The 16,129-nt window shown below is 39.3% G+C and overlaps 1 protein-coding gene across 2 annotated transcripts in view; it reads left to right on the top strand.

The window, feature by feature from the left end:
* Nucleotides 1-331: 331 nt before the first annotated feature.
* The window catches only part of tet1 (tet methylcytosine dioxygenase 1), a 53,188-nt gene continuing 37,390 nt past the window's right edge, over nt 332-16,129 (top strand). Inside the window, exons 1-2 of one of the 2 annotated variants that reach the window (XM_088635394.1) lie at nt 332-404; nt 1,766-3,486. In XM_088635394.1, coding sequence (XP_088491520.1) covers nt 1,921-3,486 — 1,566 coding nt within the window. In that variant the 5' untranslated portion in view covers nt 332-404; nt 1,766-1,920. Of the gene's footprint in view, nt 640-1,765; nt 3,487-16,129 lie in introns of both variants that reach the window. The other variant, XM_088635393.1, reaches the window with a different exon arrangement.

Genomic DNA, 16,129 nt, shown 5'->3' with positions numbered 1-16,129 from the left:
AGAAAACGATGGACTGTTGGAGAGTTTCTGCGCAGTTGTCACGAATATATGCAAATTATATTTAAAAAGTATTTATGAGCATGTTCTCGCATTGCTTGATATTGAAAAAAAAACATTACATTAAAAAGAAATGTAATATCTGTTTGTGGCCCCCTCCCTGTTAAATGTTCAAGAATATGAATATGGTTCTGGGCATTTAGAATCTGCACACAGACATCTACATTCATTTGTGAGCCTTTAGGAGTCTGTTTATTGGGAGAAAATTTCTTTTAAATAATGGTGCGGTAGTGGTTTCACGATTCCGTTCCAGGTTTTCTCTCTTTCCCTCAAGCGTCCATTAAAGAGCCGAGTCGACTCGAGACTATAGGTCTTGTCTGGGAGAGGGGCTGCCTTGAAGAGACTGGGTATTGGGAGAATTTACGTTTTTTATCAATGGTTTTTACTCACATTTTGGCTGTATGTTCGGTCTTATTGCAAGAATCACCTTAGTTACACAGTATCGCAGGTTTGCATTCATGTATTATTTTATCCAAGTGGTGCTGCCAACTATATTTGAAAAGGAAAAAAAATACAAGGATCAACCGTATCTTGCAAGACGGGAGTATTATTAGCAATACAGGCAGTGCAGCTGCCCTTCTGGTATGTAACTTATTTGATCTCTCTTTTCTAACAAAACAAAAAAAATAAGTACAAAGCGTATGTCACAATTCACAACAACTCCGTATGGCTGTCAGAACGGCTTAAGGTTTAGTTTCAAGTACAGGAACTGTACCACGCAGTGCCTCAGATGTCAGACGTGGTGCTGAGAAACTTGTGAACTGCAACGGCGTGAAACCCTCTCCAAAAGTTGTCTATGCGCAGAATCGCTGGACTTAAATACTGTCGAAGGAAAACCTGTTTTAACCGCTTGTTAGTGTTCTAAAAGTGAGTTTATCGAACAAAAAAGAATAGTTGGACGTAAAGTCTTCTAGTACACGAGGCACAGTTTCGTACTTGACGTCAGCTGAATGTTCCTATTTATACAGGGGTCGAGCGTGTCTTTTCTTCACGGGTCAGCGCTCTGACAGGGTGTTCAGCGTTGTGACCGTTTGGAGGGTGAATACCCACATTACACGGTCCATCTCCATTCCGTTTCTTAAAGCAACATGCACACTCTGCCTGCTGCATTATATTGTCTCTGTAGCCCTGGTTTGTACAAATGTTAAGACGAATATAAATAATTCCTATTTAAAGTGAGATTGGTTTTGTAGCGCTTACGAAACGTGGAGGATTCATGATAAAATTTAATTAAATGTATAACTTTTCTACAATTCAAAAGGTAGGCAATTAAAAGGTTGCGATCACCTAGTTTAAGTTATAGTTCTCTTTGCTGATCGAAAAAGCTGAAACGTCTAAATACGTACGCATTATCGATAGAGTTTAAGAGTAAAGCCCATAGCTTTAATTAATAAAATAATCTGCAGTATTTCCTTCATATGTGTTAAACAAAAGCTAAGGAAGCAAAATATTTAATGTTGACTATTAGTAGTTCTTGCTGTCAGTTAATATTGCAGTTGAAATGCAGTGAACTCCGTTTTGAAAATGACAATGTATATTTCACACTTCTGACATTTTGTGCAACAGAAGTGGATGTTAATGGACAGAAACAAGGTGAATGTGAGTGTGTTAATACGTATATGTGTTTGTGAACACATACTGTTTTGTATTAAGTTAGTCCAAACACACATTCTCTTAAACCACTTTTTTTTTGCATTCTTTCCTCCAGAATTCTCACCAAAGTGCAGAGATGAAACAGGCCCTGTAATTTCAGAGAAAAAATCCAACCTGGGAAGCTAAACCGGACTCTTGAAATCATATCTAATTTCATGCTCATGCCTGCTTTCTCATTAAATCGTCTTTCCTTTCTCCCGAAGTCCAGCTATGCCTCGTTCCACCAAATCCACCAAGAAAGCGCCCCCTAGAGGCCAAGCTAGCAATGGGAAAAAGAAAAACATTCTCGCTGCCAGAAGACAGACTTTTAACTCTAACAAGACGAGGGGAAAGCCCTTGAAGAGAAAGACAGAGGATGCTGAGAGGTCTAAAAATATCAGCCGGAAAAGACAGCAGACCGCCAAGGAGCTAAGAAGTGCTAAGGTTAGCAAGTCTGGCAGTGGAGGCTCACGAGGATCCCAGAACAGCATTAAGAATGCCTCTCGTGTAATAGGATCAATGAAGCTTAGGCAACAGGGTAATTCCCTGCCTCAGCAAGCTTTGTCTGAAGACTCTCCCAGCCGCAGAAAGTCTCTTCGAGGCATACCACTCTCCCAAAGCCTGCCTCAAGCTCCTCAGCCGAACAGAAACACACAGACGTCAGACTCTAGGTGCCGTCTCCCAGCAAGGCCAAGTCCAGAGCACAGGAGCACAGGAGCTCCTGAAGACGTCCCAGACCCACACCATCCCATTGAGCTTGGTAAGGAAGATGCCACGGGGCAGGACGTGTCGAGCCCCAGCTCCGGGGACTGCTCTGTCAGTAAAGACCCAGGTCAAATAGAAACGGAAGTGACAGAGAGAGAATCTGTCGAAACGTTGCCTTCTATGGTCAAGGAAACAGAGCCTGTGTCGAGCTCCCAGAGCCAAGAAACCAAACTGAGCCATGTGGATCTTGAGCCCCCCAAATCGCCAAATTCCGACAGTACTGTAATACCGCATTCTTGTACAACGAACCTTAACGAGGCCTTGAATTTAGGCACTGACTTGTACCAAATGAAATCGGCTGATTCTGCCACGAGTGTTTCAGACCCTTTAAAAAATGCTGAAGATAATAATGTAGTAGCCGAGAACCAACGAGAGGTTTCTTCCAGTTTGGGTCCTGGACTGGACATGGAACCTGAACCCGATGCAATCAACCCAAAGTCGCCTGATGTCTCCATTCCTTCTTGGAACGTTCTCAAGGAACATCTGCAGGGCTGTGTGCTTGAGGTTTCCACAGCCCACGCGCTACCAAGCACCGTTTTGTCAGTTTCAGGGCCTCCATGTAAAGAGGACACCAAAGAATGTGCTAGAAGTCCAGAGCCAAGACAGGAGCTGATTGCAGCTTCTAAGACCCCAGTGCCACATTGCAACATCATTGCAGATATTTCAGAGTCGGCGACGGCTCTGGATTCAGGATTTAGAACAGATGTTAGCACAGACGATAAATCCCTCTACAGCTCAGAAAGCAATCCCCCATTTGATATGGGCCAAGAGCTGCAGTGCTTAGATCTGACCACACCTGGGGTGTCGACCTCTCGGCCCAGTTCCGAGGTCGGTAGCCAGTATGTGTCGTCCGACCAGGAGAAGAGGGACAAGAAGAAAAGGAGGCGCTGTGGAGTCTGTGAGCCATGCCTTAGGAAGATCAACTGTGGGGAGTGCAGCTGCTGCCGGAACCGCAAGACAGGCCACCAGATCTGCAAGCTGAGAAAATGCATGGAGCTGAGGAAGAAGCCATCTTTGTTCTCAAGTTCTCAGGTAAGACAGTCCTTGGGGATTTACCGTATGTCAGTAAGAACTGGCGAAGCTGACGCTGTGTGCTGCAATTCCAATGATCCTCTAAAAACCAAACATTAAAGTATTAATTTCCTCAGCCATTGTGGAAGCTTCTTGTGCACATTTCAATATTTTACCAGTATCTACAATTTCAAACAATACTGAACATTAAAATAAACCGTTCTATGCTTGCATCTTTTTTAGAAAAATAAAATTTGGAGCTTGGGTATTGAATAAATGTTTTTTTTTACATCCGTTTGATTAATTGAACATAACTGCAGTACACTCTACTGACTCTTACTGTTGCATACGCACTAAATCACTTCACTCATAGGAGAATTGATTAGGCACAGGTGTTAAGGTGATTTAGCCTATTGAATATCAATCCTGCTGAAAATCAAAAAGACAACACACAAATGAACCATTAATCCCTGCTTATCAAGAAAATAATGCCATTGATGTGTTAGAGCAGTACCGCAGATGGCCTTGCCAGTGGAGTCAAGTCCTCTTTAACGACGAATCAAGGTTTTTGTGAAGACCACATGATGCTACAGTGAACAGTGTAGATGTGCAGAAAAATATACAGTTCGTGTGTGATGAACCATTCGTGCAAAGCGGAAGTGTGATGGGCTGAGTATAAGTATCTAGTTGTTTGAAAGCTCCACTTGTAGTGATTGATAGCAGCCTGTTTGCACGGTGCTCCTTCAAGATCAAGTTCTGGGACCTCACTTGCTACTCTCCCTGACATGACACTACTGCTCATGTAACAAGATCTTTAATGTGAGCTAGGAATGGAACAGTTAAACCATGGTTTTTCCACTCACCAGACATGAGCTCCATTAACACTTGTAGGATGAGCTGGGATGACAAGTGGCATCTAAGGCTCATAAACCAGTGAACAGGCGCATGCCTGTTCAGTCTTTACAAGAGGAATGGGAAAATATCCCACAAGACAGAAAAGATAAGATCATTTTATTAGCCATATGCAATTTCTTGTATTACGAATCTGTCTTTTCGCATACCCCAACTTGGTCTGAGAGACAGCATCTGAAACATAGGGTGAGGTATGCATCGCAGATGTATAACTTGATTTGCTTGCAGCATTAAACATGGACACTATTAGCTTGTGATTTTCACAGTGGACTCCCTAATAATCAGCCCTGTTAATGACAAAGGTTAATCACTATAATTAATATTACCCACACCATTTCTGTTCATTAAAATGTCAATATACCTGCCTTGTGGCACTGTGGCTAAGGATCTGTGCCTGGGGCTAGAAGGTTGCTGGTTCAAATCCCATGGCTGGCAGAGGAATCCTACTCTGTTGGGTCCCTGAGCAAGGCCCTTAACCCCAAGTGCTCCAGGGACACTGTATAAATGGCTGACCCTGTGCTCTGACCCCAAGCTTCTCTCCCTGTCTGTGTGTCTCATTGTGAGTAAGTTGGGTTGTGTGAAAAGATAAATTCCTAATGCAAGAAATTGTATATGGCTAATTAATTGATCTTATCTTATCTAACCTGCAGATTTGTTGCTGTGTTAAGTTTCTTCTGATGCTCAGTATATATTTCAAGTAGACTTGCTACTAAAAGCAGTGTATACTGAATCCAGCCTTGTCAACTGAAATACAATTATATCTAAAGTAATAGTTAATTGTAACCTGTAGCATTTTTAATGCAACAGATAAATCCATTATAATATTTCAGGAGTATTTATGAATACATTTTTTATCTAAATAAGATTGATCACACTAAATGAATTCAAGACCTAATTCTAAGTAATTCTCCAGTTATGCTATGTGTGATATTTAGATAGAAGATAGAACTTTCAGGCTCTGTGAATATCTTAACTTCATCTTAAAAAACATATCTTAACCTGTCTTTATTTTTATTGTTTAAATTGTTTTATGGAGAGTTACGTAAATGTGAAAGCATAACGTAAAGTATTAAAAGAGGAGATTGCAGGCTCAGCTCGTGGCTTTGTGCTGAATTACCTGTTGCAGTATATGAAATACTTTCTTCATCACAGACATTACAGTACTGGTTGCGTAATTGTTGATCATGCAAGAGCTCACACCATAAAACTTATGAATATATAGAAAGAACAATGAAAAAACACTGAGCATCTTTTATTATAAACTCTTTAGTTTAACAACTAAAACCATAGTGAGTTAAAGATGGAAACCTATTCGAGCCCTGCATGTTATTTAGTTTTACAGTCAGTTTAAATGGCAGCTTTGGAAGACTGGCATATGGTGTAAAACAAGCTCCATTTTATTTTTTTTTCAGACTTAAGATGATCAACAGGAGTCTGAACAGAGAGTTTCTCAGTCTTACATGGCTAGTCTGCTGCATAAGTATGTTTTTTAAACATGATGATGATGATTATTAATGTTACTTGTGAATAAAGGCAGTGAGTCTACTGTTTTTAGTAGGCCTATTTCATGAGATAGAGCTAGGAGAAACAAGCAGCCTTTGACAATGAATTCAGATTCAGAAAGTTTTTTCCTAACAGTATTTTAAAACACAGTATCAATAGTGAGAAACTATTCAGTAAGCTTGCTATAATTTGTATGGGTCGCAAGATGGCTTTAAAGGTCCATCATTAATAGATAAATGAGGATGTAGCAGAACAAAGGAAAACAGTAAAACAGTTTGGCTTGCTCTAGGACGGTTGTTCACGGTTTGTGGGTCTGTGTTTCCAGACTTGTCTTTTAACATTAGAAGAAGACTATAAGAGAGTGTGAAAAGAAGAGGAGGCCTGTTTGGTGGCTGTTTGGTGTCTAAAAGCTAATTGATTTGAGGATCTCATCCAGCCATTTCTTGAAACGGTATCGATTTTGACAACGAAGCAGGGTAGCTTGATACAGACCTCCACGTCCCTTTGTGTAAAGAAGTGCATCTTTTTCTTGGTTTTAAAAGCGCATGCCCTTTGTTGCATCTGTGTGCATGGGATTATATTTCTTTGTTAATTTTAAAGAAGCAGCAAGGAGAAGTCAATAAGCTGCCGATTTCTTCCACTATTATTTTTTAATAGTAATTATTTTCATTTCATCTGTAAACTGTTTAGTTTAAAGACTTTTATATGGTGACATACTGTAGCTAAATGCAGAGCATTAGTGTACAAAGTAAATACTCTTGTAGCATGCTTTGCTACAGTTCTCCAGATCTGCTCTACACAACAAAAAAGAGTTTACCTTAATTTTTTCTTAGAGAAAGATAGAAAAGACCCATTGAGTGAGTTTTCACAAATTGTATCAGTGTTGTGTGTATTTGTTTCGGAATATTTTAATTACACCTCCCTCAACATCTCTGTATCTATTTCCAATTTATATTCAGTGGATATAGTCTAAATTGGTATGACACTCAAAACCCAGCCTGGGCAATCTCCTTTTGGCCAAGTGTATTTACTTGATAGGGCCAGTGTAACACTATCAACTCATCCCATCCGGTTCCCTGGGTACAAGCTTATAAACTGTGGCACATATCACACTGCTTTGGTGAACCATGTTTCTTTGCCTTTCACTTTCTTTTTTTTAATTTTTTGCTTTTGTAAGAAAAGTTTATGGCCAGATTGTGGGTCAGCTATCTACAACTATCTTTGGCTGTTGGATTCTTCTGATGTTTTTGGCGACTTTCAGAGAGCTCAGCTGCCCAAGCAGAGCAACGGTATGCTTTAATGATTCTGTGTTCCAGGAAGGGAGCAGGAATGAGATGTTTTTTAATGTATTGAAGGGAAAGAGAGGGAAAAGTAATTCAATTAACATGTTTGCATTAATTTTTTTTTATTTTTTGGAAGACTCCTTATGTTATTGGAGTATTTAGAGAGCAATTTAATTTGTTTCCCTACATGTATTACTTTCATGAGCTATAGTAGAAATAAACTTCTCACACAATAAAATACTTTTGAGTTGACATTGCTCAATAGTAACTGAGAAATAATAGGTTACAACAGCTTTAAATCTGCACTGGCTTAAAAGGGTATAAGGATAGGGGAATTATCAAAGTTAGTGTTAGTAAAAATGATTTTGTCAAGGTAGAATTCTACATGGTAGAATGAAACAACTTTAAATTTTTCAAAGCCTCTCACTTTAAAGCTGTTGGATGTTACAATGTTGAATTTTATTTCTAGCTTTGTTTTAAAATACATACCCCCCCACACCTTTTATTTTGCTATTAACATTTTGGTTGCCAGGGTAATGCTCTTGAATGATTTCTAATCTATTTTTGCTGTTTGTAGCTTACAGTATTTTTCTACTGTTTGAAAAATGACTCTACTTGTCAAAAAGGCAAGAGACAGGAGAGTGCGGGTTTTCTGTAGTTGTGAGCTTTTATCCAACCCATGCCACATTTAATTGCTTCTGGGTTTTAATATAGTATAGCCACTTCTATTGTGCTAATACATACTCAATTGGGAACAGCCATTAGTGTGTTTTTTCCCCACCTCACCTCAATACAACAAACCCCGAAACCGCACACGGGGGAGAGAAGGAGGGAGTGCAGGCAGACTCTAGCCGCCCACCTTCCTGACACTCGTCTTGATGCGCTTCAAGCCGCACCATCTCGTTCCAGGAGACCACAGGGCTCAGTCACTCTGCTGCTTGAGTGCTGAGACACCTCTGCCTGACGGATGCCGCTCTGCCCTCAACTGGCTGAGTGCCACTGCTGGGGAAATCCTGGCCGCAGTTGAGTAGTGACGCGACCCTGGCTCGAACCCTTGATCCTAGGACTTGGACGTGCGCCAATACCAGTTGATCTGCTCTGGAGGCCCCTTCCTTTAAAGCATTTAACACCAGCGTGTAAATGCTTACACGTATCCTCTGGAGCCAGTACAAAACCATCCCAGTGTTCCTGATATTCCACACCAGGTGGAGCTTGTTATACTACATCAAATATAGAAAGGCCTCAGTAAGTGAATGAAGATGTATATTCATTTACAAATACTGCAGAAAAGGTTTCTTTTCCGGATCTTCTGATAAGGTGCCTCCTGGTACACAGATTCTTCCACCATGTCATTAATGAATATAATCATTAATACCATTTTAATAAACTAAACAGCTTTTGTTTGTAAAGTATTCTTTTACAGACTAAAATGATTGCACTTTTTTTTTTACCTTCGTGAGTTTTGTCTTCATTGTGGCTGTACTGTGGTTTATTTGAAGCTTTCCTGTCTGAATGTTTGCTAACTGTTCGTAATACTTTTAACAGTTTGTGGGACTACATGCAGAGTCCAAAAAAAAAGCTGACGAGAGTCTTCTCTATTACATAACAGTTGTGCTACTGCAACTCCTCTGCTCTAGGATGGAGGATTTTTCATTTGTAATGGAACTGATGTACATTTGACCTGCTTTTTCAATTCCCCCTAAGAAAAAAGTTCTTAATTTTGAACTGAAAAGGTAGTCAAAGAAAGGAGTGTCAGGGTAATGAAAATGTTAAAGCTTTAAAGCTTAGATATTAGGCAGCCTCATTTATATGATTACACATTGCAGTCATATGATTGTGACCATAAATATTCTTAGACAGCATAATACTTAGCTTGCCTTTCTGGACTAATGCATGTGCAGAGCCCCAGGTCAGTAATCCTGTTTGAACATGCATTGTTCAGCTATTCCTTTTCTCACCTGGATGTGACTGGAGTGTATGTGTGTGTAAGGTGACCGGGGGTTGTGTAACGTAATGCAGAAGTACAGTTTTTCCACTCATCTGGTCTGGGCTAACCGGGCTAAAGTTTAAAAGTATCTGTTCCGATTAGAGTTTATCTGTGCAAATTCTTTAAGTTCTGAATCATAATGCTGTGCTCTTATAAGGCTTGCCAAAAGAAAAATAAACATGGAGCGTTTACATTTTCTGTGAAGGTGAAGAAGTAGCTTTTAGGGGAGATTCTGACTTAGAGGCGTTCAGTCATAATGCTACAGATGGTAGCTTTGCACCATTGGCTCCTTAATGTCTAATCCTGACATTCAGTGTATAAGATAGCAAAGGCCAACATTCGGGTAATGGAATTCAATATAGCAGAAGACGACAGCAATCAAGGATGATGTCCTGAATTATTACTTTGTTGTTTTTTTCTACCGGGATAGAAAAGGGTGAACATGTCCTGCTAAAAGACACGAAGCGATAGAAGAAGGATGCTTAATGAGATAAGTTTTAGAAGCTGCAGTTAAGCCTTTGGATGGTAGTAAATCGTAGTAAAGCTTCAATTCCTGATTGAGCTGTCTCCTAGAAATTAGTCCGGAGGGCACTAGTGGAAACCGAGCCTAAGCAAATAAAGGATAAGAGACACTTTCATTCCAGAAGGTCTGGATTCAATCACTTACTGCAGCATTCCATACCCATTGTACAGCTGTGGCAGTGCAGTGAAACCTGACCCCGAATACTGTAGGTCTCACTTATAAAAAGCTGAAGTTATGATAATGTATTATTTTAAAGGGGGAAAAACAGCTACAGTATCTATTCATAATCATATTAACCTTAAAAACCTCAGTAAACTTTAAAAATGAGCAACCTGAAGAACACAAACAATATATACATGTATGGACCTACTTTGACAACTCAACCATCTGCATCCCATCTTTGGAAAGTGCCATCCTTATACAGTACCTCCCACTGGCATTACTTAGACAGAGAGGAAACGCCAAAACATCAAAGCTATCTCTGCAGACCCTGCTGTGAACCCCAAATTCACATTTTGCTCAGAAGTTGCTTTTCCCCCAGTCAAGATAGCTCTCACTAGGCTTTTTCTTTAAATAAATTCAAACCACAGCGTTTTGTCCCAAAACCTGATTTTTCACTGATGCTTCCCATTTCCCACTGTCTTCACGACCCTGGTGTGCTGGAATACTAGGGGTGTGTAAATTCTCTAGGTTGCTTGGATGCTGGAGTGATAGTCAGTTTGAAACTGTGGCTCTTGTGGTTGGCATAGTTGAAGCTGAAACTAAATCAGAGTAAATGGATAAGAAGAAGATTGAAATGAGACGTCATCCAGCCCGTCTAGCTCATTTTATTTTTCTTAACCAATTGATCAGAGGAATTTAACCAGATGTTTGTTGAAAGAAGCGATAGTGTCAGCTTCCACCACATGACAGGACAGCCTGTTCCATATTGCCATAGCTCTGTGTGTAAAATAAGTGCCTCCTGTTCTCGGTTTTAAATGCACGTTTCACTTTGGATTCTGAGTATGGACATTGGACTGCCTTTGTCAATGCATTTAAGAATTTGAATGCTTAAACTGGGTCTTGTAATCTGCTCTGATTAAAGAGATTCAGCTCCTTTAGCCTGTCAGAGTAGGACATGAGCTTGGAAATATACCTGGTCACTCTTCCCTGAATTGTTTCCAAATGTTTTTGTAATGTGGTATAAATATTGCATTACTTACATAAGCTACAATTTTAAATTATATGTCAGTTCATATATAGAATATGTATCATCCTGTTTGCTTATATATCCCATATTCTTTTTCATTGCTTCCCATCCTTGTCTAGATGATGAAAATGGCAAAATACACAGCTGAGTCTTTTTCAAATTTAAGTTCCTCAAGCACAGTATTGCCCATCTTATAATTATATTTATATTTTTAAACATATTTTTGCTGCCAGTATTTAACTCTCAACACTTGTTTGTCATTTAAATGTCATCTGCAAGGCGTTTTCCCAGACTAAAACCATTTTATTTATATGTCTGTATTGATTTTTTTCTCTACGAGAAGAAAATCCTACTATGTGCTAATCCTACTATTTTATCCTCATTTTTGTATCATCTACAAACTAGTTTACTAGCTATACCAACATCTAAATTATTGATCCAAATTAGGATGCCCAGTGGTCCTAAGAGCGATTTGTGTGGTACTCCATCTGAGCAGTAACCCTTCATCTGTACTCTCGGGTGAGCAATATCTTTCTTTATGTACACAAAATAAATTTTGTGGGGAAGTAAAAAAAGATAAAAATAAACATAAAATTGTGACCTTCCTAGAGACTTTCAATGCCTCTGACACATGTATTGCTAAATGTAAAAAGATGTGAAGATGGATAAACTGTGGATGTTGTTCATGAGGTTGTTATAGAAATTAAGGGATATTCTGCTAATGCGACCAGCTCAATTACAATTGACTGGACTTCTGTGTTAAATTGAACAGCTATGTGTTAATGTGCTTGTCTTTGTACAATTGCTGTTTCACATGCCAGATGTCTGGTTTGTCTCATTTTGTGGGGTTGACTGACGCCCAGGTACACCCCTGGAAAGGCATGAGCTTTAACCTTGTATATTTTTACATCTTTGCCACTTTTCAGCTAAAATCCCTTACAATAAGGAATTACACATCTTGTGAAAAAGTTGAATTTCTTAAATGCGACCAAACATTTTGGTGTTTCACATCCAGGTTTACTGAAATCCATCCAGCAGCTCCCAAGAATTGGCACCAAGCTTCACTAAGGGTTGGGTGACTGGAGGAAGTGTGATTTCCTGTAGTTTTTTTTTCATATTTTGTTGAAGTGGTTGAAGTCATAAAAGACAGATCTGTAAGTACTCTATAAGTCCTGAAGCAGAGTCTTTAAAAATTGATGTAAGAGTACAGTGATCACGATTGTCCATCTTGGTTCATCACTGAGGCAAGCACAGAAGGAAAATCGGTATGACCTCTTGTGACCCAAAATTAGGCAATCAATACAGATTCAAGCAGCCTTCTGTAAGTAAATTAGCCACAATTGTGCCATCCAACACCATTAATTCAAATGTAGAAATCAGCTTAAGTAGCTCTGGTCATTATAATGCAGCCTCTATAGATAAAGTAAGACCTAATTAGGTTGGTAAAAAGCTGAAGAGAGAAAAATGTCTAAGGCTCTGAAACTCCATCTTATTAGAAGAAATGTTTATGCTGTATTATTTTGTAGGCACATTACACATAACTTCATTTAAATGATTTGATGGTGCTTTTAAAAATGTGTTCAAAGAAGCATTTCAACCTCAGGAATCACTGCTTTCCTTTTAACAATGAGCTGTCTCTGAGGAGGATGAATGCAGGGAAAGAGAGAGGCTCACAGAAAGGGCAAGGCCAGCAAAGCTTGGGAGGAGTGAGTCTCTGCAGTGCTGTGGGAGGAAGGGGAAGTGGGAATGCAAGAATCGTGAAAAGTCAGAGGTGTCATGAGGACATTCACAGCCGTGTGTGATGCGACTGTTCCAGAATGATGAGTCGCTTTGGATCGCTACCAAAGCTTTTGGCACATGCTTGCAAACACCTTTTTTTTATGGTCTGCAAGTGGCTTAGCCTACATATGACTCAGTTATGTACTGAGAAAGGCCCAGTGTTTTTGTTAGAAACTTCAACACATGTGGTATTAATATTATACCCTACTGTAATCTGTGCCTTTTCTAAATAGATGCTTGAGATTGTAGTGTTTCTTCAATCGGAACACTTAGCCCAATCGGAAGGCAAATGGGCTTTCAAACCAGCTGCCCTATGGTTAGAACACATTGTTCTAATCATAGGGCAGCATAAAAAAGAAAATGTCAAAATCCTTTCTGTTCTGTTTGCTGTAAGTAAGACTAGCCTTTTTGGAATATTCTTGCAGCTAAAGAAATAATGTGTTACAGCATGGTCCTGATGTTCTGTCTTAATTTCAAACTTAAAAAAAAAATGACCGTTCCCAATCTCCAATTAGGAATCCAGAAGAGATAATCATTTATTGATTCTTGGATATCAAACACCAATGTGATATTGTGAGGACCTTTAAGGCAACTGTGTTTCACCTCCTTATTCCTTTTTAATTGTGTTTCATTGTTAGTGGATAATTTTCTGTGTTTACTATATTTATTATCTTGTGTGGAGTATAACTACTCAAACATAATATATTTAGATGGTCGTTGTGAGGCTGAATAATGGAAAACAAGACAGTTGTGAGTCAATTATAACACTGAGAGAAATGCCAAAGACTGATCCTTTTGAAACTGTGACACTCAAGAAAACTTGAAAGTCGTGAATGGAGAGTTCAGATCTCTTATTCTGTGTTTATTCTGAAAAGACCCTGCTTTTACGGTGCAAAATGGTGACATACTGTATATTCAAGTCATCACGTCTTCTGTAGGCCAAGATTATTTACTTAACCAGAAGAAGAAAAAAATAGGTATACCAGTGAAGTAGAGAAGAAAGCTAATTGTTATAAACAAAAAGTCATTGACTGACGTTTTAGGCATGTCAGTTGAAAGGGAAAAATCCTGATAAATTTGAGCCCATTGAAGTTCTTAAACATATATATAGTTTAAAGCCTATGTAAATCCCTTTCATTTCAGAAGTCAGAAAATAAATTGTATTATGCGCAAGATCTAGAAGTAAATAAGGGCTTCCTGGAGAGCTGGAAAGTGTGCATCTTGTTTACTCTGTGGAGTCCCAGGCCAGTGTAGTCACAAGCCCTCGGTGCCTCAGAGGTCATGGGCACTCTTCATGCTCGCACTGCCTCTGATCCTGTGCAGATACCTGGGTCTTCAGGCATGGTTTCCTCAGTCTGATGATGTCTCCCGTGAGCAGAGGCTTTGTATTCTTGTATTGTATTCTATTTAAATATTAAGTTATTAGTAGTTTGTTTCAGGGGCAATACAGAAGAGGATAAATTTATGAGAAAAGAGTCAATTGTAGGAAACAAAAAACTCAATGTCTGTGCTACAGTTTAATGGAAACACAGAAGAAGGCATTTGTGTGTTTTAATTTTGTTCTTTGTTAATACCAATAGTACATTCTGTGTAGCACACGAAAGACACATGACAGGAATAATTAGTGGAAATAGCAGGTTCGTTTTGTCTGAAAACAGTAATGAAATCTGTGCAAGTCTCTTTCACCTCAGGCTAATGTAAACATTGCCTGCTGTTAATAGTAGTGGCTGGCTGACTCTTGATGTACACAGAGGCTGGGGCGTGTTGCTGAGCCCTGCAGTTCATCCTGTGTGCTACACAAAAGGCATTGCTATATACCTGTGGCCTCAGGCAAGAACTTGTTCTTCCTCAAATTAATATAGATTTTAAACTTCAGATATTACCAATCAAATTAATTGGCAAAGTTAAGTTTGCTGAGGCATGCCCTGGTACTGTACATGCCAGGTAGTGTGAAATCTGTCAAATTGCATTCACACACAAGAATTGGTAAAAAAACTAAAAGAAAGGCTGGACCCTCTAAAGTACAAATAAAGGAAAGAAGCAGCATGTTCCATGAAGAGATCTTTTTGGTTATTAGCTGCTCTAGCCCTCGGTGCCCTCTCATGCTCGCCATGCCTCTGATGCTGTGCAGATACTGGGGCCTTCTGTCATGGTTTCACCAGTCTGGTGTCTCCCATTAGCAGAGGCATTGTATTCTTGTATTTAGCATAAGTGAGTCTCATCGTCTATGCGCAAATTAGGTTATTGTGTAACCGAAAGAAATCAAGACAAAAGCATGTGCTTCTATGGGGTCTTCTAGTAAAAGCCTCCATTCACAGTGCAGATTGAGTCCTGTGGATTGGAAATACAGTGAGTGGTTTCAATCTGGAGTATAGATCTATCTTAATCATTTTCATCTCTAGGACAGTGAATCCCAACCTTGGTTTAGGGAGACATCTGTGTCTTCCATTTTTTTTCTCTCACACACATAGGCTTTCAGCTCTTAAACCTTTAAATATGGTGTGTAATTGGTATTGACCTTGTACCAATTACTAAAGTTTGAAAATGCCCTAATTCAGGTGAGCTGCCTGAAATATGAGCACCTCTGCAAAAGGCAAAAAAAGCTAATTGTGTGTGATACATCATCATACCATACCTACTTGTGTCTGTTCATCACAAATGAATCGTGCATTAATAGGTGGTGTTGGAAACAATACCCTTGAATTTGGCTAGTTTTGAAACTCAGGACTGAGTGCAGCATCAAGCAAAGCAAAATTCTGAACAAGCGTGTACTGTAGATCAGTTAAAGGCACCCATTAGTACTGGACAGATAGAGCTCAGCTACTGCTCTACACAATGTGGGGAAGCACTGAAAACAGTGGTTTATTATACTGTATTCTAAGAAGTAGAGAGAATAAGAGATGTTATAATAAAATTGTATAATGCATTACACATTATTTCAAATATTGGGTACAATTGTGGTCAGCACATTACAAAGAAAGATATTGCTGCTGTTGTATTCTTCCAAAGTCGTGTTCATTTTTGGGTTTAAAGGGAAATCCTACATTGACAAAGAAGACTGTGAGGAACCTGATTGAAGTATTTGAAATCCTCAAGGGCGTTGACAAAGTCAACCCAAATCACTTATTCAGAATCCACAGTGAATCGTGAACCAGAGGACACAAGTGGAAACTACAGGGAGGTAGGAGACACTATTGTTATAACACATAGGGTGTGGGGGTCCAGAACAAGCTGCCCGGTCTAGTTGAGATGTCAATACCATACCATACCCTTGCCATTTATGACTTTAGGCATTAGCAGGCAGGGCAGTGTTTGTGCTTCCCTTGGTGTTTCAAATCTGGGTTTAACACCAAGATTGCCTGGAATTTGGGTAACAGAGGACTTGAATATTGTCTTGAACTCTCCTTAGCTGGAGCAGGATTTGCAGCTCAGAGTTAGACTGAATAATAATAATAATAATAATAATAATAATAATAATAATAATAATA

Source organism: Lepisosteus platostomus, chromosome 6, assembly GCF_059453375.1.
Source record: "Lepisosteus platostomus isolate fLepPlt1 chromosome 6, fLepPlt1.hap1, whole genome shotgun sequence".
In the NCBI taxonomy this organism is placed as follows: domain Eukaryota; kingdom Metazoa; phylum Chordata; class Actinopteri; order Semionotiformes; family Lepisosteidae; genus Lepisosteus; species Lepisosteus platostomus.
This window is presented reverse-complemented; position numbering and strand designations above follow the sequence as displayed.